The sequence below is a fragment of the Harpegnathos saltator genome, unplaced genomic scaffold, assembly GCF_003227715.2.
Source record: "Harpegnathos saltator strain DR-91 unplaced genomic scaffold, Hsal_v8.6 scaffold0, whole genome shotgun sequence".
NCBI lineage: Eukaryota > Metazoa > Arthropoda > Insecta > Hymenoptera > Formicidae > Harpegnathos > Harpegnathos saltator.
In genome coordinates, this window is record NW_020229871.1 from 479,208 (window position 1) to 505,776 (window position 26,569).

Consider the following 26,569-nt stretch of genomic DNA (forward strand, 5'->3'; position numbering starts at 1 on the left):
TTTATAGAAACTAATATATAGGGTGTTCGGAATCTTTTAGAAACAAAATTATAAAGATGATCAAATCAAATTGAGAAGAAAAGTCAAATACCATTTTACAAAAATCGCGATAGTTATTAAGTTACTAATGATTAAAACTGATCACATCTAGAAGCTTTTTTAATTGATAACTTGAAAATTTGCGTACTTATTTGCAAAATAGTAGAGGATTTTTCTTTTCAGAATAACCTAATCTAGAATTATTGCTATTGGTTATTATGCTTAGCAACAGATTCAAGATTCATCTCCCCGTGGGCGCCACCTTGTCGTGGTGGGGCGACTTGAAGGTGCCGATGATGTACAGAGCTGTGCCGGCGGAGGCTTTGGTCCTTGGCAGGTTCTACCATGCCGGAGTAGTCTGTACGGAGGGACTGGACTAAGAGCGCCCAGGGATGTTATGGCGGTATGGCCAGATGGCCACACTCGACCAATTTTTGGGAAGTTAAGGGTGGGGACCCCACCTCTCTGACATTGCATGCTGGTTTCCGGCAGTCGGAGGAGCAGGACCTCACCCTTGTGGGAGGTCCCTGAAGGCATTGCGTCCCTGAAGGTATTGCGTTCCTGAAGGCATTGCACGTCGGTGTTCCAGCCTGAAGGGACGGGCCACACTCGGGTCTGCACATCGTGAGGATTTGGGACCCCTCACGGTACCCGGGGTGGCGGGGGGGCTCCGGGCAGCTCGGACGTATTCCGAGGTCGGGGCCGGAGCTCCCCGGGGTGAACCCGGGGGATGGGAATCGCATCATCCCTAAACCCATCCCCTGGGCAGCGTGTCCAGGCTGGCTGCCGTGGAGGAGCGGTCCCGGTGGATTGCGACACCGGTGACCTAACTCCTTTCGCGGGGCCCTCCGCATGGCGGCGCTCCTGGCGGTACCCCGGGTGTCGGAGACCGGGGGCCCTTGAAACCGGCCCGGTCCCCGTAATGGGGCTGGGACGGGAGTAGGGGGCTGGAGCCCAGTACCCGGGATACCTCTCCCCGGGTCCGAGGTATAGACCGGTTCCTCGGGGGAACTCGGGGACACCACGGGGTCATGTTTTCCGTGGTGCGGGCATGCCCGGCCGGTCGAGCCGCCAGGAGTGGAGGAAATCAAACCCAATGGTAGATCAAGAAATTAATAAGGAAAGGAAAAAGAAGAGGAGGAGGAAGAAGGAGGAGGAGGGTTTATTCGGAGCTTCGGTGTCCTCAATGGACACGTCGGCATGCTCCACGGTGCTGTTGGAGGAAGACCCGGTAGCCCCGAATGATACACCTTATTCCAGGGCTCGCGGGATGATTGAGATATGAGATTGGAAGGGATAAAAAAGGTTTGGGACCTGACATTGCAAAACGGAGAGATAAGTGAAGATCAGGACAAGGAACTGAGGGATTTCTTTAAAAACACGTGTCACTATGTTTGGTGTGCAGCTGCAGAGGGGAGAAGATTGCACGAGGAGAGAGCAGGCCTCAGAAGGGATCTGAGGTTTAGTCAGGAAACCAGGCGGGATATGGCAGAATGCATGGATGCAAGGGCCCGCGAGCTAGATACACTAAAAAAGGGAAAAGAGAAGGGGGTGGCCGCAGTGAGAGAGCACTGAGAGAGGAGCTCCGGCTAATTAAAGGTCAGCTGGCCGTGAGTCGGGAGAAATTGGAGGAAGCTGCACAGAGGCCTGTCCTTGTGACAGCCTTTGTGCAGGCACAAAGAGAGGCACGGACAGAGAAAGAGGTCCAGACAGAAGAGAATGAACGGAGGTTGCTCGCAGCAACCTCCGTTCAAATAGATGAAGAATGGGGAAGATTGAAGTGAGGGATATGGGAAGTGGAGGAGGCGAGGATGCCTCCACACAGTAGTTGCCTCCACACAGACTGACAGGTCCCCCTCTCCGGTCCTGGGGAGAAAGGTAGTGGTCCTGGTCGCCCCCCGAGAGGAAGGAGTTTGGGCGACCGTAAACCATAGGAAGAGGAAGAGGAAGAAAGGAGAAGAAGAGGCTGACGTGGGGGGTGCATCTAAGACCGTAAAGGCCATGCACCCCCAGCAGTCTCAGGTAGGGAAACGGGGGAGAGGTGGGGTGGGAGATACAAAACCTCCAAACCACCCTCCCACGTTACAAGGGATGAGGGAAGAATGGGAGATGAGGGCCGTAGGGCACGAGGTCCCAACAAGCCCCTTCCCGATAAAGGAAGGAAATGGCCGCGGCTGCCGCAGTTACGGTGCGGCTGCCGCAGAGGACTTTCTACGCGGAGGCCCTTAGGCGGGCAATAAATAAGATCCCCTTCGGGGACTTGCACATCCGGGGCGTGGACGTTGGGAGGAGCGCTGATGGCGCATTATTAGTCCGCGTCCCGGATTCGGGCCCTGGGGGATAAAGGCGGACAAACTGGCCGAAAGGTTACAGGGAATACTGCCTGAGATGATTGTTAATCGCCCAGAGCAGAAAGGGGAGGTTCGCCTTGTAGGTTTCAATGAGGCGGCCTCCCCTGAAGATGTACGGACAACCCTAACTGGATGCGCTGGATGTGTACCCGGGGCTGTCTAACTCGGCACTCTCCGTTGGGGGGTAAGGGGCCGAGGAGTGGCATGGGCGAGTCTTCCCCTGGCGGCGGCTGTCAGGGCCGCCAGGGGGGACAGCCTAACACTGGAGTGATCTACAGTCAGTGTGACACTGCTGGCTGTTAGGCTGCCCCAGTGTTATCGATGTTGGGCTCCTGGCCATACCAGGGCGAATTGCTCCGCCACAGAAGACCGGAGCGGCCTCTGTTTCAGGTGTGGCCAGGGCGAGCACACTGCGCAAGGGTGTCTTTTGACACCCGTCTGCGTGATGTGCCGATATGGCTGGAAGGGAGGCTAGCCACAGGATAGCAGGACCGTCCTGTTGGCTGGCCTTCCACTCGAAAGGAGGCGGCAGGCGCAGGGAGCGCCGTCGCGATCGCCCTCCGCTGTCCCTTAAGGACAGCGGCTGAAGGTGTGTTAGCACACCTACCGGGGGGGGGAGTTGCCGTTGGTTAAACGGCGTAGGCTGGCTCGTAAAGCCCACAGGAAGGGAGTCGACCCCGGGACATGTGGGAAGGGGCACGGCCTCTCTCCGTTAGTGGGGGGCTGTCCCCCTCCGCAGCGGTCACGGGGCCTGCTATACGAAAGGCGGGGTAAACGTCCTCCCCTCGCGTTAGCAGCGCGGGAAGATTCTCTCCTGCCACAATATCGGGGGGAGTCTTTCTCCTCCCGGCGGCGGCTTAAGCCGCGTTGAGGGGATGAGTTTTCTCCCCTTGTGAGTGGCGGGAGAGATTATTGAGAGAGCAGGATAACCTAGTGGGGGCCGGGCCCTGCTCTCTCCCCCCCTCAGACCATCGAGGTGGGGTGAGGGAAGGGGGTTGGACCCTCCTCCCTCGCCGGCCCAGTGCAGTACCGGTCGGCAAGCCGGGCGAAACGTTTTCGCTCGGCCGGCGTCGCGCGTCGCATTGAGGGACGGCGCTCCCTCACCTGAATGAAGGTCAAGGAGATACAAGGCCCACGGGCCCTCTGGACTGCACCTTCCCCTTCAGGTGTGGTAGACCACCCAGGAGAGGAGGAACGGTGATCGAAGACCCACCGACTTAGCCATGGGTGCCTCTCTCTTCCTCTCCCGACCGGCCTCCCGACCGACCATACAAGTTCCGCGGCGCGCGGCGCCATGGGAGGGGCCTGCAATAGGCCACAAGGCGCTGCAGGTGCGGAAGGAGAGGCCGAAAGCCTTCCTGTGTCCTGCGCGGAGTGCCCCCCCCGGTGGCGTCCTGCGGAGGTTTTAGTGGGTGCGAGTCCCACATAACCACCGGACCTCCCCAGGGTCCGATGGTACCTATAAAGGGTTTTCCCTGCGTGACGAAAAAAAAAGAAAGTTTCAAGATTCAGGATTTAAAGTTCAATATATTCATATCTATCGCTAGATATAATAGCCATTATATAATTGTAGATTAGGTCATTCTGAACCAAAAGTCCTTTACCATTTTGCAAGTCAATGCAAATTTTTAAGATATCAATTAACAAAGTTTCTAGATGTGGATGGTGTTTCTGGATGGTCATTTTCAATGATTAATATGAGGGTAGTCCCAAAAGACCTGACCTAACAAAGAAAACACATAAAATTTAGAAAAAAATATCTTTATTTCTCTACATAGTCTCCTTTTAGCTCAATACACTTTTCTCAGCGATGTTCAATAGCTTCGATACCCTGTTTATAGTGGGAATCGTCGAGCTCCTCAAAATAGCCATCAAGCCACCTTGGTCCATTGTTTTACCTGTTCCTTCGTTACAGGTGTGAAGTGATGGGTCCATATTTCATCCATGGTTATGAATCGACGCAAAAACTCGGCTTTATTGCTGCAAAACTTCGCCAAACACTCGATTGAAACATCCTCACGACGGTGTTTTTGTTCCAATCGCGGCACCCATCTTGCGCACAGTTTTCTCATGTCCAAATTTTCAGTCAATATGCGATGTACAGCACTTTTTGAAATGCCTACTATGTCTGCTAATTCGCGCACTTTCAGTCGACGGTCATCCAATACCATTTTGTGGATTTTCTTCACCATTTCTGACGTGGTCACCTCATTTGGTCGACCATTGCGATGTTCGTCTTGACAGTTCGTCTCGGCCTCGTTTAAACTCTGCCACCCAATATTTTACTGTTGTAAACGAAGGAACAGACTTCCCCAAAGTATAATCTAACTCCGCTTTGATATTGGTTGGACTGAGGCCTTTCAAATGAAAATATTGTATCACATAACGATGACCAATTTTTTCCATGTTTATAAATTCACTGAGAGCGTTTACTATTGATGGCTGCCAAACAAATATTAAACAACCTAGCGTCGTCAAACTTCAAACTTAAGTTTTATAAGGTTGGTACTTTCTACCATAGTCATTCTTTTCAAACAACAACCGCTATCTATATGTCAGGTCAGGTACTTCTAGGACTACCCTCGTAACTTAATAACTATTATGATTTTTGCAAAATGGTATTTGACTTTTCTTCTTACAAGGAAGCATATGGAATCGTCCCTCTCCGATTCAGATGAGCTTGAAATATGTTGTAATGTAGACTAAAATAGGGACATGTATTTTTTTATACGCGCCCAATCGCATATTTAGGGGAAACACCCCTTTGAAACATCCCTTTGAAGGAAAATTGGTTTTTTTCTTTCAGAGCATACATCGTCAAAAGTATAAGAGATTAAAAAAACTCTTTTAACAAAAATTGAATTGTTTGAAGAGTACTTTGGCGTATAATGGCGTTTTCAGTTAAAAAAAAATGCTAAAATGTTAAACATACCCCTACCACTCTCCAATATTTTTTATAATTGAAAAATTTCATTTCGACGAAATGAAAGGATTTTTTATTCCGAATTCATCCATGTATGATAAAGCCATTTTCCGACATATGGACTTTTCAAAAAATACGTGGGAACACGTCTACATACCCGTAACGCCATATGTAGTCGCCTGTTCCACGCGATACATGTATGTAATACATCTCTTCGAACTTCCGCATAAGTAAGAGACTAGAAGATAGTACTGATATGCAAATACGAGGTGTGTGAGAAAAGTAATGAGACTGACAACACTGCGAGCGATCTGGCAACGCTGTGTTGTTCTACTTATGTAGACCGGTGTGTTCATCCCTTCCAGATGCTCAGTCCGAGTTTCAGCTCCGTACAGCCATCACGTGATTTTTGAGAGCGCCATCAGTGAAGTTGTGTTTTTGTTGAGTGTTACGAAAATGGAACAGCGGAATTTAGAGCAACGTTATGCCATCAAGTTTTGTGTTAAACTTGGGGAATCCGCGAGTGTGACTTTTGAAAAGTTGAAACAGGCCTATGGGGAACATTCCTTATCAAGAGCACAAGTTTTTCGCTGGCATAAATCATTTTTGGAAGGCCGAGAACACGTTGAAGATGAACCTCACTCAGGGAGACCTTCAACTTCAAAAACCGACGAAGCATTCCTCTTGTTCCACAGCCCCCCTATTCACCTGATCTGAGTCCTTGTGACTTTTTTCTTTTCCCGAAATTGAAAAATGTCTTGAAAGGACGTCATTTTGGGACTCTGGAGAACATTCAAAAGAATGTGACCGACATGTTAAAGGCCCTACCAGTTGAAGCCTTTCAGCGCTGCTACCAAGACTGGAAACTACGACTTCGCCAGTGTATAGCTGCCGAAGGGAACTACTTTGAAGGGGACAATATTGTTGTTTGAAAAAATAAAAACTTTGGTAGATAAAAAATCAGTCTCATTATTTTTCTCACACACCTCGTATATAATCATAAACATTTCAATATATGACAACAACAATAAAATTAATTATTTTATGCACGACATAGTCATATATTCCCACACTTTGTTTTTATGAAAAGATATATATATATATACATATTTTGAAACTGAAATCTAATTTATGAGAAGTTTGCCTATTTTTGCAGTGCATGATTATAATTACTGTTGATATAATTGCTACGGCGGTAGTGATACACATAGTTGCAAGATCAGAGTTCTAAGATCACGTTTATTAAATATTCCACAGATGACATATACTAAAAATATCGCATTGATGAAATTATGCGATGCAAAACTGTACGTATGATGTCGGTCTTAACTGTAAACATGTTATATAAGTATATACGCATATCATAGACCATGTGTAAAGTGTCCAAAGTGCAGAAAAACATATTGTCAGCCGTTTATGCAATAATGAATAAGCATGATGTGGGGTGGACATATATGTTATATTTGATAATATAAAAGCTAATAGACATCACAGCGAACGTTAGTAGTTTTATACGATCCATCGTTTCGTTACATATTATTTGCGACTGCAATTTTGTAAGTATATATCGCTATGTTTAAAATTTCTCTCAATATATTGTAATATTTGAGGAATATTAATATTTCTCACATATCTCTGCTTATTTGCTTTTTGTTTAATCATTTTTTTTGTACAGAGTTGTACAACAAAATTTCTTGCTCCTTTTCATCATTTTTGTGGGAAAGCTGTGTAATACAGATCTCAAAAGATTTGAACGTAAAGCCTTATCTTTTTTCTATTGTCGCCGTCGGCCCTCACTATCGCAAAATCTCAATAGAAATGTTCAAATGATCATAACTTTGCGAAAAGAAATCATAGAGACCTCGGCGATTGTTTTCGTCTCGGAAAGCCCTTTCGAATGATCCCTCACTCAACCCCACATGCCGTTTAAGATTTTTTGGCTCTCCCCTTCCCCCCCGGGGGTGTAGGTGTTTTTGTCGTTAAATAATAGACTTTGTGATCCCATTGTATCCCTATAAATTTTAATCCTACATTTCAAACTATTCAAAAATTATTTAGATGGCCTGAAACTTTTGGTAGGTCCTGTATGTAAACAAATATCAGCTGATGTTATGTAGAAAGAGAACATGTGAAGTGCATTTATAGTAGTATCAACACTTCTCTAATGTCAACACGTAAGGAAAACGAGCATTTGTATAAGAAAGATAAGTGTGTGACTACATTTCGTACAACATGTATCAAGAAACCTGCAATGCATATCGGTAACTGTTTCAGACGTTTCCACATGTTAGAAAAATATAAGATATAAAATTTTAACATCTTGTTATAAATATGTTCCTCAATGTCTAAAGATTCATATAAACCAAATATCATTACAATAAATTACTCGGTTTCAAAACTACATTGTGTAATATGACGCGATTCCTGTTTGTACATTTTTCTATGAAAGTGCCGTCGATTTGTTTGTAGGTAACGCGCGAGATGGCTCCAAGTAAAAAAGGTTAATTTATCTTAAAATGACATTTGTATGATCTTATTTCCAGATTCTACTTTTTAATCACCTTTTCAGATTTGCTGACCCACTGTGTGATTAATAAAATATAAAGAATAAACATTTTATAATAGATACAACAGTTTTGTCTTTTTTCATATATTTTATCCAGAAGTACATAAACACAGTATGCTATTATATAATTGGGAGAATCCTCTATGATAACGTTTTGAAAAAAATGAAAAAAATGATAATATTAGGTGCGCAACTAAGTTCCCGCTGTTTTTCAAGAGATGGCTCCAGTAGTAAGTGCTGGTCGATTGTGACATAACCAAAACGTCATGAACCAAGCTTAGACATATGGTAAACAAACCGCTTTGACACATTAGTGATTTTGTTTTTGCGTCATATATTTTTGGTTGTGTGAAAATGTCTTATTTTGTGCCAAATAATCGTCATTTGCGGGAAGTGTTGCTTTTCTTCTTTCATTCGAAGAAAACGGCGGCTGAAGCGCATCGAGAACTCCAAAAAGTTTACGGAGATGCTGCTCTAAGTGAAACAACGTGCCGTGATTGGTTCCGTCGCTTCAAAGACGGTGATTTCGATGTTGACGACCGTTCGCGTGAAGGAAGGCCAAAAACCTTCGAAGACGCTGAATTGGAGGCATTGCTCGATAAGGATCCGTGCCAAACGCAAAAACAGCTTGCTTCAGCATTAGGAGTTACCCGCCAAGCTATTTCCAAGCGATTGCATGCGTTTGGAATGATTCAAAAACAAGGAACTTGGGTTCCTTATGATTTGAAGCCAAGAGACGTTGAGCGTCGTTTTTTCGCCTGTGAACAACTGCTCCAGCGGCAAAAAAGGAAGGGTTTTCTTCATCACATCGTTACGGGTGATGAGAAATGGATTCATTACAGCAACCCAAAGAGAACAAAATCATGGGGACTGCCCGGTCATGCTTCTACGTCGTCGACTCGGCCGAATATTCACGCTGCGAAGGTTTTGCTGTATATTTGGTGGGACCAGGGCGGTGTTATTTATTATGAGCTGTTGAAACCGAACGAAACCATCACTGGGGAACGGTATCGAACTCAATTGATGCGATTGAGCCGAGCACTGCGCGAAAAGCGGCCACAATACGAGCAGAGACACGAAAAAGTGATTCTACAGCATGACAACGCTCGGCCTCACGTTGCCAAACCCGTTAAAACCTACGCTCAAATGGGAAGTCCTACCCCACCCGCCATATTTCCCAGATATTGCGCCGTCCGATTATTACTTGTTCCGTTCGATGGCACATGGTCTGGCTAATCAGCAGTTTCGCTCATATGAAGACATCTCAAAATGGCTTGATTCGTGGATAGCCTCAAAAGACGAACACTTCTACCGTGACGGTATTCGAGCTCTGCCAGAAAGATGGGAAAAAGTTGTCGCTAGCGATGGGCAATATTTTGAATGATTCATTTGTAACCATTTTTTCACAATAAAGTTGCATTTTCATCAAAAAAACAGCGAGAACTTAGTTGCGCACCTAATAATAAAATAATTAATAAATTAATTAACTAATTAATAAAAATTTTAATCTCATTCTCCAATTTAACCATAGTCCAGAGCATAACTGATTTGTTACTTCATGAAAATCCAGAAGAAGCTGATTTAGAGTTAGTTTAATAAGATACTATAATTTGCGACGCGATAACATATTTAAGAATTTCGCATTTATCGTTCAACAAATAAGAACTTGATATTGCAAAAATGTTAATTAACGGCAAAGAATATAAAATGACACGATTGAAAAATGCACATACCGAATTGAAACATAATCAATTGAATATAACCTACCAAAAACGATGTATAATGTGATTCCTGCGACTCCCAGTAGGACCAATACAATAATCAGCAATGGTACGAGTGAACAGGAACATTTAGATGCCTTCAGGGGACGAGCTAAATGCAATGTCCAACCACGGCGATGCTTATCCAGACGTGCAGGATGCGGTGGCGGATCGTTTCTGACACTTCGACGTAAATTAACACGATTCTGCGAAGTTGGAGTATGTGTTCGTACAGGCAAGGAATAAGCTTTCTAAAAAAAAACGCAATAAATCTGTTACTAATATAGAACGTAAATTCATAAATAGAATATACTTCATATCCAATAAGAAATTATCTCATGAAAAAATATAAAAGAAAAGAAAAATCTTCTATATAAAAATACCCGAAATAATTTAACATAACTTAATATTTAAATATTAATGGATAGTATTTTAAAATATGTTAATATTTCAATATTAATAGTTACTTGAAAGGATACTTTGAAAGGATGTATTAAAAGATATCTTAAAAAGATATTTTAAGTGTTCAGTCGAAAATACTATAGTTAGTAGGAGAAAAATTGGATACCGTATCCATTTCTTCCACTAACCGCATATTTAATTAGAAAAACTTGGTCGAAAATATAAAAAAAGAGGGTAAGAAGCTTTAAAATTCAGCTTTTATAAGATCTTTGCATCTATATACATTTTATATATATCTTACATAAATTTTATTATCAAAGATAGAATTGGAGAAGTTATTTTTGATAAATAATTTGTTATTCGTTATCCGTTACAAAATTAACTTGTTACTTTTCCCGTTATTTATTTAAAAAGTAACCTATTATGAAAAATGGAAAAGTAATAAGAAAATTTGAAAAAAGTTAATAAAGAAATAACGATTATAGTTACTGAGAAAAAAAATAAATTGTTAATTTCCGTTAATTTTGTTTTACTACGTTTTGAAAAACTTTTTTTTCACTTCTTCCTATTCTATAATAACCTATTCTATAACGAAAAGCAATGATTATATACTATTAACTAAAAAATGTAATTGCATTGATATTACCTTTACTAATGAAAATAAATAATGTGTCAACTTGTTAGTGAAGAAAGTAATTTGTAATTTGTAACGATAACACGCGTTACAAGCAATGCATTACTTGCAAACTGCTTATCCTGATTGAGGGTAATATTTATAATGTGTAAAAGCGCACGTCACTCAGTTCTAAAATAGGTTTATTTTTTCAAATTTTGTTAATGTTATTTTTATAAAAAGGTAATACTTTTATAAAGGTATTCAACATATTTTATCTTGCTAGTCTATTATAGCGTGCTTCTGTAACTTTTACTATTCTCAATATATCGTTCATTTACGATGAAACGTCTCGCCACGAGCCTCCATGTTTACGCTGGGCTATAGATAGTATTCCACTTCCGTTCTGTTTTGTTTTTTTACGTCGGTGCAACGCCAGACGGAGACCGTTTCTTCTTCTCTCGTGACTGTCAGCTCTGATGAGTGCTGGGAAGTCGCCGACGACCAATCGGCCGCCCTAGCGAATAGCTGACTACAGTGTCGACGCATAAATTTAAGGTACGAAAACGCACTCGGTATAATTTCACCCGCGACTCGCTCGTTTTTGGTACTTTATTTAACGTCAGCTTTAATCCCTCGTTCGCTCGAGTTATATTTAATCTCTCCGTTAACCGGAGTTTCTAATATCAACCATCTACAAAACACGGATATCCGGTGATTATTTCTGGATATACATTGAATGCTCAAATATACTATTTTAAGTAATATAAATCTAAAAAATGTCCGGAAACATTCGTTAAAATTTCGAAAACGTCTTAGAAGGTTATTAGAAAGATATATTTATGATAACTTTAAAACAATTCTTATTTTGATTTAAAATATTTTTGAAACATTTTAAAATATCTTAATTCCACAATGAAATTTCCAGTTATATTGCATAAATATTGCAATATTGCAAATTGTAATACAATAATATTGCAAAGATTTTACAGAAATATGCAATTGCAATATTTTTGTCGAAATAATCCAGCAACAAGAAATAAAATAAAATATGTAAAAATAAAACATTACATCTAAAATAAACGCACGTTAGAAACAATTTATATACAGTCTATTTGATAAAAGTGTGTTCGGCAGAACTTGATAAATAATTTATTGTAATGACTTGGAATAAAATACACACATATTACTTGATTAGAGCAGTGATACTTCATTATTAATAACTTGTCCAATCTCCTACATTATCAATAATTACATGGTAACTTTTACTAATTGTCTGGCATATTCTGGAAGTAAATTTCCAGATCAATCGATAAGACAAGAATTGAAGCAGTGATCGAGGCACAGAAAAACTACATTGAATAAGAAGACTCAGGATGAATCTCTTAAGTTGAATATAAAAGCATTTCTTTGTATCTTTAATATTTTCTCTAATAAACGACTTTTCCGATAAAACATTCTTTTTTTATTTAGATTCTAGTGGTGCATCTCTATACAGAAGTTACTATAAATTAACAGTAAACGTAAAGCAGATCTGCATTCAGAAACAGACAGATCGCTGACTAATCTACCAAATATGAAGTGATTCTACCTGAAAAATCAGTTTGAACTATTTAGGCTTTAGCCGGCTTTTATACTGAAGTAATATATATATGATATTGAATTAGTTACATACTGAAATAATTACATGCAACACTTCCATTAATTGAAGTAAGAAATAATGACTGCTTCTTAGCATATAAAAGTACCGGAGTAAAATGATCGAAAAGTGAATACTTTCCGGGATATTTTATATTACATCTTGATACTTTTCAATACAAAATACGAAATATCTCAACAATTCGTTACTCAATAGGTTAATATCTTTTATGCTTAAAATACTGAGAGAAATCGATTACCATTAAAAAACAAACAAGCTTTAAACAAAATTCTATTACATTTTGCAGATTCATTAATGCACCAATATACAAAGATTATTATCGCCAAATAATTTCATTTGCTATTTTACGTATAAAAATATTAAAATAAATTATCGAAAAGTGAATTTGCTAGATATTTAATATCTTGTATTGAAAAATATCAAAATATAAAACAATTTATTAAAAATAAATGTACAATTCTTAAAAAAATTAATTTTCATATAGTTTTAGCAAAATAAAGTGAATAGCATCATCACTCGTCTTCCTTGACAAATTATATCTTTTATTGAAAACATTATTAACTATTAGATCTGTGCATGAGTTTCTAGAGTTATGTTCGAATGGCGTTGTAATCTGAATGCACAAACAAATAGACATAGCGGCCGTTTTCCAGCTATGACACGCTAAATTACACTGTGCTATACTGTGTAAAATATTTGTTGGAACGCAGTTTAGTTTCTTTGTGTAATACCAGAATGCATTACGGTTTGTCATTCTTATTTTTATGAATATCTTACGGATCTATATAATAAGAATATAATTTTAAAACAATTAAAGGAATAAGAATTTTTCAAAAAATCCATCATGCAATTATAAAAATGCAATTAATGCATTTTAAAATACCAAAAATGCAATTACATTATTGCATTGTTTACATACAAATAGTTCTGAAAGGAAGTAGAAAGAGGATGATATATGAAGAAATTTATTTAAACAAGATATGTAAATAAAAAAAGTCCTAATTATTTTTTTTATATTTATCTTCAACTTTCGTTATAAGTTCCATTATGTTTCTTGGTATAAATCAGTATAATATAAAAATATATATAACAATATATATATTGTAGTTTACGTTCACACTAATTAAATATATTTATTATTGTAAATTATATTCGTATTAAAGGAATAAAAACAGTTACCATCTGTTATATAAAATATTTCGAAATACTGGTGGCATTGATATGATTTACGTGCTGCAACTCAGACTTTTGCTGTGTAGAGCAGTGTAATACTGTGTCATTGTTGGAACATTCTGTGTTAGACACAGTGTTACACTGTGGCCTTTGTGACCCTTGCTAGAAAACGGCCAGTATATCCAGACTGCGTGTTCAAGAAGTGGGGATAGAGCTCACGTAGAAAAGGATATTCTGTTTATATACAGACATTCTGTTTTGTCTGTGCGTTCCCTCTCGTATACTCTCAATAAAAAGGGAATAGGAGAGGCTAACCTGTACAGCCGCAGCTTTTTTATTTTTTTCCGATATATTTCGATATGATCAATCTAGGTCACTGTGTACTTTAGTACACGAGGTATATATAAGTACAGCCGCTGTGCTGTCGTACAGGTTAGCAGCTGCCTCCCCTATTCCCTTTCCATCGAGAGTGTGTGAGAGAGAACGTACAGACAAAACAGAGTGCATCCTTTCTTACATGAGGTCTAACTCCATCCTTAAAATTTGGAAGAACACACAGTTTAGATATATTATGTCTATATGACGCAAACTTTTCAACTAGGTTATGTTTTACATTAGTATTGTTGGTTAACCTGAATTCGAGCTTACATAGAACAGTTCATATTTGTTTACTTAAACATATTTTTAATTTAATTGAAAATGGAGATTGAAAAAGTGCATATTTGACATTGCATGTTATATTATTTTCATCGCGGAAATATGCCACTGAAACAAGCAGAATTATTTGCGAGATTGTTATGGTGAACATATTATATTTGAAAGTACGTGCCAATCCTGGTTCTAAAGGTTTCGAAATGGAAATTTCGATGTTAGTAACAAACCTCGCTCTAGACGACCTCAAGAAATGAAAGACGAGAATTTGGAAGTTCGAAGATGCCGAAGATGCAACTCAATCGTCTATGGAACTTGCGAAATAGCTTGCCGTTAATCACATAACAATACTTCGACGCTTACATGCATTGAGAAAGATCCAGAAGGAAAAGAAGTGGACCTCACATCAACTATCGGAACCAGCAACCAACTCAACATTTGCATCTCACTGCTTACTCAACAAAAAAGAAAGAGTTTTTTTTATAGAAAATAGTAACTGGAAATGAAAAATGGATTTGTTATAATAATCTTAAACGTAAAATAGAGTGATTAGATCTATGAAAACCTTCTATTTCGACACCAAAGCATAATATTCAGGCACATAAGATTCTTCTTTGCATTTGGTAGGATCAGAAAGACGTGTTTTATTATGAACTGCTTAAACCTGATGAAGCGGTTACTACAGAGCGCTACAGGCGTCAACTGTTCCAGTTAAATGAAAAAATTCAGAAAAACGTTGTAGACAGAGAAAGAAAATCGAAAAGTGATCTTGCTCTATGAAAACGCTCGGTCACAGCTTCCGCGTTCCAGGATATCTTACTGAAACTTGAAGTTGGGAAGTTCTACCACACCCGACGTATAGTCCAGATCCCAAATCTCCCAGATTGCCTTTTCAAATTTTTACCTATCTCAGTCAATGCAAAATCATATCTTCGGTGTGCTATTTAGAAATAAGATTGAAAAATGGGCCGACGAATTCATCTCATCAAAAAATGCGTCATTCTTCAGTCGAAGAATCCATTTGTTGAAAAAGTCTAAAATTGTAATAAGCGAGAGAAAATATTTTGACTAAACAAGTATGTATTATTTCACATTATTATTATTACACATAAACTAAGTCGCCAAAAAGACTTCAAGAACTTATGCACAAACCTAATAAAATTTTTAGTTGTTGAGAAAAACGTAACATACTTTTATTAAACTCATTCTATGTAATATTGATGGCAATTATACGTAGGTTGCTGCGAAAGTTTAAAAAAAAATATGAAAAAACATAAATTAATGGGTATAAATGGCTTCATTGTTTTTCAAAATAGTCGCCTTTAAGATCTACACACTTTTACATGCAGTCGAACCAATTCTGGAAACATTTTTTCCACTCAGAAATGGGTATTTCAGAAACGTGCTGCATAAACGCGTCAGCTGCCTCTTCAGATGTTGAAAAACGCTCTCTACGCATTTTATTTTTGACAAACGGGAACAAAAAGAAATCACAAGATGATAAATCAGGACTATATGGGCAATGAGATAATAATAATAATTCCACGTTTTTCGCCCTCAAATATTTAATTGTTTGACCGGCTGTGTGAGAGCTCGCATTGTCATGATGAAAGATGATGTGACAATTTCGGTTTGTTTTACGCAATTCATCGATGACTTCTAGCAAACAAATTGTTGTATACCAATCAGCATTAATAGTCTTTCAATCCTCTAAAGTCTAAAGCAACAGTAGCCACATGACCAGTAATTGAGAAAAATGCAGTGATAATTTTTTTGAAGCACTGCGAGAATGAACAACTTTTGTTGATTTAGGCTCATCATGGAACACCAAAACAGCTGATTGATGTTTAGTTTTGGTTCGTAAGAGTAAATCCAAATTTCATCACCAGTTACGATGATGTAAACAGAATTTGAAGCACCTCGGTTAGATTTCTTAAGTATTTCTTTGCTTCATTTGACACGAGCCTTTTTTTGAACTTCGGTCAAATTGTGCGAAATCTAACGAGCACAAAGCTTTTTCACAGCTAAATGTTCATGTAAGATCTCATGTATTTGTTTCATGTCAATGCCTATGGATACCTGAATCTCACGGTATGTCACATGCCGGTCCATCTGTATAATTTCTCTTACAGCATCGATGTTTGTTGCAACGACAGAGGTTAATGGACGACTTTTACGAAATTCATCATTAACAAGGAAAGGGTCAGAACTGTTCCTTACTGATTTTGACCGACCTTGGATATATTCTACAGCAACAAAAACTATTAGATACGTATCTTTTTATCGGCGTATCTCAAGGTTTAGAGGATAAAACAACCTCTAAAAAAGCCTTTTCATTTTTTGCGAATATCTTCTAAAGTACCAGGTAAATGAAAAAATGTTTCCTACAAAAGTTTTAAAGTACTTTATAATATTTGCAACGGTATATTCAGATTTTTCAAAAGTGTCAAAATTTTCAATCTCTCCCCCCCTATCCCTTTAATTTTGCAAAATTAAAAAATTTTATAAGGACAAAAATTAAAGAGCATTTAATACCGAATCCATCCATATATAATAATACAATATGATCATGATTAATTTTTAGAAAAACGAGATGATATCGTGCTATAGGCGCCGCGCTGTAGATAAGTGTTGTGTTATTTCTTTTCAATTGCGCTGCATTGAATAACTGTCTTTTATGCATATTTTTTCATACTATAAAATGCAAGGGAAATAATCTTAATGATACATTATGCAACTTATTACACGAAATAAAGATGTTAGATAGATAAACGTGCATATAAGAGCGGGCCATTTAAGTTGATAATGTGAAATATCAGGTGTAGTAAAAACAAATCCATTATTTTTCCAATAGATGGCTTTAGTTATCTGTATCTCGCGTTGTATAAGTCCGATCGGGTTCCACTAGATGGCGTTAGAAAGATGAGATTTCGTACTAAAAAACTTTTCTGACAGTTTTGTGATTAGTTGACTCAGTTTTGTTTGAGCACGCATCAAAGATGGACACTAGCAAAGAGAAAATACGCTATATTTTACAGTTTTTCTTCGATAAAGGCGAAAACGCAAGCCAGGCGGCTGAAAATGTGAATAGTGTTTATGGTCCTGATACTGTAACAGCCAATCACGCGCAATTTTGGTTTCGTCGATTCCGTTCCGGTAATTTCGATGTCAAAGATGCACCACGCACTGGAAGGCCAATTGTCGAAAATATCGATAAAATCATGGACATTGTCGAGTCCGACCGTCATGTAAGCACTGTTTCGATTGCCCAAGAGCTAAAGATTGCACAAAAAACCGTTTGGAACCATTTGAATAAGGCTGGATACAAAAAAAAGCTCGATGTATGGGTGCCACACGAGTTAACGCAAAAAAATCTCATGGACCGAATTTCCATCTGCGAATCGCTGCTGAATCGCAACAAAATCGACCCATTTCTGAAGCGGTTCGTCACTGGTGATGAAAAGTGGATCACTTACGACAACGTCAAGCGAAAACGGTTGTGTCGAATCGCGGTGAGCCGGCGGAAACGGTGGCCAAGCCAGGATTGACGGCCAGGAAGGTTTTGCTGTGTGTTTGGTGGGATTGGCAGGTAATTATCTACTATGAGCTGCTCCCCTATGACAAAACTCTTAACTCGGAACTGTACTGTCAACAATTGGACTGTCTGAAGGAAGCAATCGCCCAGAAGCGGCCAGCTTTGGCCAATAGGAGAGGAATTGTGTTCCATCAGGACAACGCCAGGCCACACACATCGATAGTGACTCGCCAGAAGCTCCGGGAGCTTGGTTGGGAGGTTCTTATGCATCCACCTTATAGTCCGAACCTGGCACCAAGTGATTACCATCTGTTCCTGTCCATGGCGAACAGTTTTGCTGGTGAAAAATTCGCTTCAAGAGAAGCTTGTGAAAATCGAGTGTCTCAATTTTTTGCCAATAGGGACGAGGGCTTCTATGAGAGAGGCATAATGAAATTACCTTCAAAATGGCAACAAGTTATCGAACAAAACGGCGCATATTTGATCTAAATCGGATCATTCTAACTATGGTAATTAAAGCCTTCAATTTCATGCAAAAATAATGGATTTCTTTTTACTACATCTGATATCTCAAAGCGAAAGCGTTGAAGAAAGAAATGTTTTAAATAACGATTGTATGGCTTAAAAAGTGACGTATAATGGTGCCCTTAGTTTGACCTTGAAACGTGTATTTAAGGTCAGATGAAGGTTAACTTAATTTTTTAAAATTGAAAGCCCAATTTTTTATATATTCTTTTTCTACCAATTAATTTTAACAACTTTTGTCTGGAACATTTTTTTTATTCGCCTAATATTTTTTGAGATATTTAAGGAAAACTTGGTAACTTTCAATATTTAACTTATGATATCTTGCTAACTATTTGTCGGAAGAAAAAGTGATGCTAGACATTTTTATTCTACTTGGTTTCGAGAATATATTGTTACAATAGCGCTCTGACTTTTGTTAATTTGTTGATTTTGAAATTTTCAAAGATCGATAAGTTAACAAAAGTTAAATAGCATTATTATAGCAATATATTTTTGAGACTAAATAGAATAAAAATTTTAATACTATTTTTTTTCGGCGAATAATTAGCGAGATACGACGTTGAAGTTTGGAGCGATCTTCGAGCGAAAATTGAAAGTAGCCTTTATTTAAAAAAAAATCACTTAATATAAATGTAAATACATATAAAAGATAAATTTGTGTTAAATATGACATGACATTATAAGAAAGTTGTTCTCCCCGAAAATTACGCACATATAATCATACAGATGATAATTTCCACAGGACGTCCAAACGCTTTGTGCGTTTGGAAAAACTGACAGTGCATTTTCACTCTTTGGCATGTGGGAAAATAGGAAAAAAATAGTTTAATAACAATCGCGTCCCGGAACACTTTCGTTCTCCCTGAAAATTGTGCGTATACTACCACACTCCGACAGATTATGACTGCTTCCGGCAGTCACAGTGCTTTGTGCCAAAAACTGACAGTGCATTTTCACTCTCTGGCATGTGGGAAAATAGAGAAAAATAGTTTAATAGCAACCGCATCCCGGAACACTTTCATTCTTCCCGAAAATTGTGTGTATATCACCACACTCAGACAGATTATAATTGTTAGATTGAACGAACTTACCAGTGAAGTTCGATCCTAATTATGCCCTCTTGTCTCGTCCGGATGGAGAACTATGTAGTCGTGCTCCTGCACGCGCCTTGGCAACAGAATTCAAAAAACCCCCACTCAGAAGAAAACGCCGCTCTGCACCGTGGTGCTCCTAGCCGTGGCGCCCCGTGCTTCCGTGCGCTGCGCACGCCGTCGATCTTCATGAGTTTAAAGCTTTGAGGCAAATCGTCCACATAGGGGTGAGAAAATTAGGAGAGAGACAGAATAAACAGGAGGGCGTCCATCCGGACGAGACAAGAGGGCATAATTAGGATCGAACTTCACTGGTAAGTTCGTTCAATCTAACAATTATGCCACCTACTATCTCGTCCGGATGGAGAACTATGTAGCTGTTTAAATCCTGGCGATTTGCCTTGAAAATATCAATCAAATGTATTAAATAAAATTAAAATGACATAGCCTCGTCAGAGGTAGCGGTTACATGAAAGAAGAGATAACTAAAATTAAGATTATCCGGGTCCTGTGTTCCTGTGGCGTGGGTTTACTTCAAAATCGCAAAGCAAGGCAGTGGATTGCGAAAATACCGGCTGCGAGAGAGAGGCCCTCGGCGAAGGTGGGTGCATGAATGGAATGCGGTACCCCTGGATTGTATTTAAAACTAGGGGGTCTGAGGTAATATGTGACCACTGCTCAGCAAAAAGACTTAGGCGACCGGTGAATCTTACATTACTTAATGTAGATAACAAGACCGGGTCCGTGACTAAGGTCGTTGACGGCGGCTCCTGCTGTAAGAGGCTCCTGTTTGCCGAGTCGGCGGAAGGCGAACAGGGGCCCTGCGGTTTCCCAGAAGTTGTGGTCTGGATGTCTGAGTTTTCAGACGACAAGGCATCTGCTGGCGACCAGGTTGCAGCATCTTCCCTCCTGTAAGAGATGCCGATTTGGCAACTTCGCGACTCGTCCTCTCACAGGCCTGAGCTGCCTTTAATGTTTCGGCAAAGTTGTGGCCGAAAAGGAATTCATCCAAAGGCGCCGTGTTTGCAGCATCCTTGCCGATAATATTGAGCAAAGGTTTAACAAAGGCTCTTTTTGTCAAAGAGAGACGATAATAGTAGTCCGAGAGTAAGCGTATGCACTCTGACAGGTTTGTCAGGGCAGGTTTTGTCTCATCGTTGAGTTTCTGTAAAGACTACGGTTTCAACAAAAACAACATGCCTGAACACAAGGCACTGAGGCAGGCACCTACTTGTGCTTGTAAGAGTGAGTGATACTTGTCTTTCTTGAGGGTAAAAGGATTTAAGGCCGCTACGATCTCCTTATTGAGTTTCGGTAGGGCTAACACTGCAAGGTCCTCTTTGACTTCGTATTTGGCCAGAAGACAATTACAGGTTTCCTCATTTAAACCTATTCGAGATTCTGCTTTGATTGATTCCAGAATGATGGGATCCCAAGATGATATTGTTGAGGGAACCTATGATCTGCCAAACAATTCTCTGGTCAAAGCCTGAGACGTTGAAACAGCCAGCGGATCTTTCGAATCCGGAAGGATAGTGACAAGAGTCAGCAAAATGCACTGTGCTGGGAGCCAGAGGCTCTATGTTGTAGACTTGCGAAAAAACCGTAGCTGAGTAGAACAGATAGAAGAGACAATTGGTCATGTCCTCTCTTTGCCAGGATTTATTACACATTAACAATGCTGGGTCGACAAGAGGACATATCTGGTACAGCGCTCCGGTACGCTTGTGCGACCGACTGCTCTTCTACAATTTGGACTGGCCCCTGTGGCATGAGCGAAGGGAGTGGTGCTGGAATCTCCCTGGGGGCAAAATCCACTATGCCGGGAGCCTGAGGCTCTATGTTATTGATTTGCGAAAAAACCGGCGTAGCTAAATAAAACAGACAGAAGAGACAATCGGTTATGTCCTCTCTTTGCCAGGATTTATTAAACAATGCTGGGTCGACAAGAGGACATACCTGGTACAGCGCCCCAGTACGCTTGTACGACCGGCTGCTCTTCTATAATCTGGTCTGGGCCCTGTGGCGTGAAGGACAACCTAACCTCCTGAGATTGCTCGTTAGAATGGAGATTATGTCCGACTTCTCTGCAAGTGATGAACTCATTTGATCAAGAATTTCCACAAGAGAATGACAAAACCGTCCTTCTGGCGTTCGAGAGATACGCGAGTGACGTGCACTTCTCGATCTGCTTCGTGAACGGTCCCGCAATCGTCTGTCCCAAGAATAATCTTTTGGACGGTGCCTATGTGTGAGCCTTTCCTTCCTCGAGTGTCTCGAGGAGGAATCCCTTTTTGACTTTTTATGCTTAGGCATTGCTGAAAGGAGAATAACACAGATTACTAAAAAAAACTGCTAAAGCTAACCAGCGCACGTGTTACCAAGGCTAACGAACAGAATACAATAAAGATCGACGGCGCGCGCAGCGCACGGAAGCACGGGTCGCCACGGCACAGAGCGGCGTTTTCTTCTGAGTGGGTTTTTTGAATTCTGTTGCCAAGGCGCGTGCAGAGGCACGACTACATAGTTCTCCATCCGGACGAGACAGTAGGGGGCATAATTACTTCCGGCAGTCACAGCGCTTTGTGCCAAAAACTGACAGTGCATTTTCATTCTCTGGCATGTGGGAAAATAGAAAAAAAATAGTTTAATAACAATCGCGTCCCGAGACACTTTTGTTCTCCCCGAAAATTGTGCGCATACCACTACACTCAGACAGATTATAATTGCTTCCGTCAATCTCAGCGCACAATTTTCGGGAAGAACGAAAGTGTTCCAGGACGCGATTGCTATTAAACTATTTTTTTTTATTTCCCCACACACCGGAGAATGAAAATGCACTGTCAGTTTTTGGCACAAAGTGTTTGTGCTGTGGGAATTATTATCTGTATGAATGATTATATGTGCGTAATTTTCAAGGAAAACAACTTTCTTATAATGTCATGTCATATTTAACACAAATTTATCTTTTATATGTAATTACATTTATATTAAATGGTTTTTTTTTAAATAAAGGCTATTTTCAATTTTCACTCGAAGAACGCTCCAAATTTCAACGTCATTAGCGAGATATCGTAAGTTAACTGTTGAAAAAGTTACCAAGTTTTACTTGAATATCTTAAATCATTGGACAAATAAAAAATGTTCCAGACAAAACTTGTTAAAATTTATTGGTAGGAAAAAAGGATATAATAAAAAACTGGGCTTTCTATTTTAAAAAATTAAGTTGATCTTCATCTGATCTTAAATATATGTTTCAAGGTGAAACTAAAAGTACCATACGTCACTCTTTAAACTATACAACTTTTATTTAAAACATTTCTTTGTCTAACGCTTCGTTTTCGAGATATTTCGCATTATCAATTTAAATGGTCCACCCTATATATGCACGTTCATCTACCTAATATCTTTATTTCGTATAATAAGTTGCATACTGTGTCATTAAGATTAATTCTCTTGCAATTTATAGTATGAAGAAATATGCAAAAAAGACAGTTATTCAATACAGCGCAACTGAAAATAAATAACACAATACCTATCTGCAGAGCGGCGTCTATAGCACGATATTATCTGGTTTTTCTAAAAATTAATTATGACCATATTATATTATTATATACGGATGGATTCGGCATCAAATGCTCTTTAATTTTTGTCCTCATAAAATTTTTTAATTTTGCAAAATTAAAGGGATAGAGGGGGGAAGATTGCAAATTTTGACACTTTTGGAAAATCTGAATATACTGTTGCAAACAATATAAAGTACTATAAAACTTTCGTAGGAAATATTTTTTCATATACCTCGTACTTTAGAAGATATTCACAAAAATGATATGATTAGTTTTTTTTAGGAGTTATTTTACCCTCTAAACTTTCAGACACGCCGATAAAAAAAATACGTATCCAAGGCCCATCAAAATTGGTGAGGGACAGTTCTGATCCTTTCCTTGTAAGATTTCTACATCCACGTTTGAATTTTGCAAACCGGTTGTAAACAGTGCCATTTGAAGATGTTTTCTTTCCAACAGCCAGATGAAGTCAGTTGATGCATTGTTGTTGAGTTAATCTACAGGAAATCATTCAAAATCATCGTCCAAATTGTTCACGAAAAAATTTCATTTTTTCACAAGACTAACTTTTTTAAAGCAATGCGCAAATGAAACTAGTTGACTTCTTTTTAATTTGTCAATGCTGTTTAACCTACAAAATATTAAATTTTACGAAAATCATACTCTCAAGTTCAGTTATGCCACCTAATACTGGTTTCTAAAAACTTTTGCAGCAACCCATGTACTCTTTGTTTCATGTACAAAATATTATTATATTAATATCCTATGCGAGGTAGCTAATTGCTCATGTAGAGGAGAACAAGTTAAATTAAGTAGAAACTACTTTCCTATTTTTGAAACAATCATATGAAAAGAGTTATGAACAAAAAAAAATTGATGGATCATTATACACGATACGGTGGAACGATGAGATTACATGGAAAATTGCTGATTATGCGATTGTCTCTTAATAGCGATTAATATCGAATGACAACGAAAGGCGGAGAGAAAATGCGAGCAGCACATAGACAATTGTTTGTCATAATATTATAATATACTGATCGTTGCTAAGAGATAACCGTGTGATTAGTCAGTTTTTATGAGATCGCACCATTCCATCGCATCGTATATACTCTAGTATAGTATTATTATAAGATTTACTTTTGATAGTGTTATTTTTAATAATAAGTATTATCATTAGTCTCATTTTTAGGTATGAATAAAAGAAAAGCAATTTAATAAGAAATAGGAACACTTTGCCTAAGATGCTTTGTAGATGAAATTTCAATTATTGATCGACCTACGTGACAAAAAGACATATTTCATGTATATTGCATACGCATCGCGATTTAAAACTTTTTCTCGATACATATCCAAACGAACTAAAAATGTTACGTCAAGCGGCTGCTAAGTATATGAGAAAGTTTGAGGCATTAGCAAATAAATGAATCTTACTAGAAACTACTATTACTTACAAGAAACATTCACGAAGTGTGTGTCTCCGATTTCAACAAAACTTGGCATATTTATAGAGTAGCCAAAAATAAAAGACTGGTATTTTTTTATCGGCAATAGCTCAGGTCAAGAATTGAAACTACCTCTCAAAGTCCCCTTTATGCCATCTCGATGATTATTACAGATAAGAAAAAATTTTGTAAACATTTATATAATTTTTACGAAAAATAAAATAAACTTGATTAAGATAAAAAGTATTTTTAACAATTAACAAAATAACCATGTTAGATTTAATTATTAATTTATCAAATTCATTATATGGAGAAAAAGCTAACATTTTTCATTCTGAATCCGTCTATCTATGTATTTAAATATATTTAAATTATACGGACATTATAATTTATACAACAGGTAAAAGTGATACCATGAGCAAAGTGCGCGAGCGCTTAACCGCTATATAGGGTGTCCGGTAATTAGCTACCAACCCGAAGTGTGAAGGTAAATTGGGTTAAGCAAAGAAAAGAAAAGTAAAACACGAATAGCGACGTGTCTTTCCCTTCGCCGTGCGACAACAGTTCCTGGATCGACTGGGCCGCTTTGTGGCCCAAGCGGCTGCAACGTTTCTCCAATCATCTATGTCGGCGTACTTCCACTCCTCAGATTTTTGTCATTAATAACTCGATAATTATTGAGATTCTTAAAAAATTTTATTAGGTTAATCAGAAAGTTCTGTCCGTTTTTTTGCAAAACGTATGGCTTTATTTAAGAAACAAAATGAAAAAGTATATCAATCAAAATATTGTCCATCGTTAGCGATGACTTTTTTCTATCTTTCCGTCAGCAAACGAATTTCGCGGCGAAAGAATGACTCATCTTTGGAGGCTATTCAGTCAGAGACCCATTTTTCGACATCATAAGAATTGAAGCATTCGTCAACAAGTGCGTGTGCCATCGACCGAAACAAGTGGTAGTTGGAAGAGACACATTCTGGTGAATAAGCCACATGGGGTAATACTTCCCAGCGAAGTGCTTCTAACGTTTCCTTGACAGATTTTGTGACGTGAGGCCGAGCGTTGTCATGAAGCAAAATCACTTTATGCTGTCTCGTTTCATATTCTAGCTGTTTTTCGTGCAATACTCAGCTCAAACGGATCATTTGTTCTCTGTAGAGATCCCCTGTGACTGTTTGACCACTTTTCAACAGCTCACGGTACAGTACACCCTTCTGATCTCACCAGATACAGAGCATTGCCTTCTTTCCGTGGATATTCCGCTTTGACGTCGATGTTGAGGATTGGCCAGAATTGCAAATAGTTTTTCGATGTTTGGGGTTGACAAAATAAATCCATTTTTCATCCCCAATGATGATACGATGTAAAAATCTCTTTCTTTGTTGCCTAGCAAGTAGAATTTCGCAGATGGTTTTTCGTCTTTCAATGTCTCTTGGCTTCGATTCATATGGGACCCATTTTCCTTCCTTGTAAACCTTTCCTAAGGCTTTCAAACGACCGGAAATGACAGATTGAACATAATTTAATACTTCTGCAAGTTGCTTTTGCATTTGACATGGGTTTTCGTCCACCAATGCCTGCAATTCTTCGTCTTCGAATATTCTTAGCCGTCCAGAACGCTTTTTGTCCTCTACATCAGAATCACCACTTTTAAAGCGTCGAAACCATTCTCTGCATGTTTTATCGGAAGGAGTATTATCATCATAAACTTCTACAAGCATTCGATGAGCTTCAGCTGCAGTTTTCTTCCAATTGAAGCAAAAGATTAATACTTCGCGCAAATGACGCTTATTTGGCTCAAATTTCGACATTTTCGATGCAATAAAAAACAATCTTATTGATGCAAACATATATATTTATGTACTGAATGTTATTGACAGATGTCAAAACAAACCATTAAGCTTCGTTTAGACATTAGAGGTTAACGGCAGTTCTAGCTATAGTTACTTGCTGCTAGATGTGGACGGAATTTTCCGATTTATCTAATATCTTTTTTTTTTTCAGCTTAACCCTAGCTTACATACTCTACCTTCACATTTCGGGTTGGCAGCTAATTACCGGACACCCTGTATTGCTACGCAAATGACGAACATTTATTTACATCTTTTGAACGCATTTTTATTAATACAACAATATAAAATATTGCAGATATAAAAATAATTTAGAACTATTAATATATAAACGCGGGCCGCCGAAAATTTTTTATCTGTAACATATATTCCACATCACATTGTTTTTAAGTATGTTTAATACAATAGATGAGAAA

The 26,569-nt window shown here is 38.9% G+C and overlaps 1 protein-coding gene across 7 annotated transcripts in view; it reads right to left on the reverse strand.

The window, feature by feature from the left end:
• Positions 1-26,569, reverse strand: part of LOC105181089 (uncharacterized) — a 259,808-nt gene that overhangs the window by 152,021 nt on the left and 81,218 nt on the right. For all 7 annotated transcript variants that reach the window (XM_025296603.1, XM_025296635.1, XM_025296568.1 and 4 more), the window contains one exon: positions 9,647-9,890. In XM_025296603.1, the coding sequence (XP_025152388.1) occupies positions 9,647-9,890 (244 nt within the window). The remainder of the gene's footprint in view (positions 1-9,646; positions 9,891-26,569) is intronic.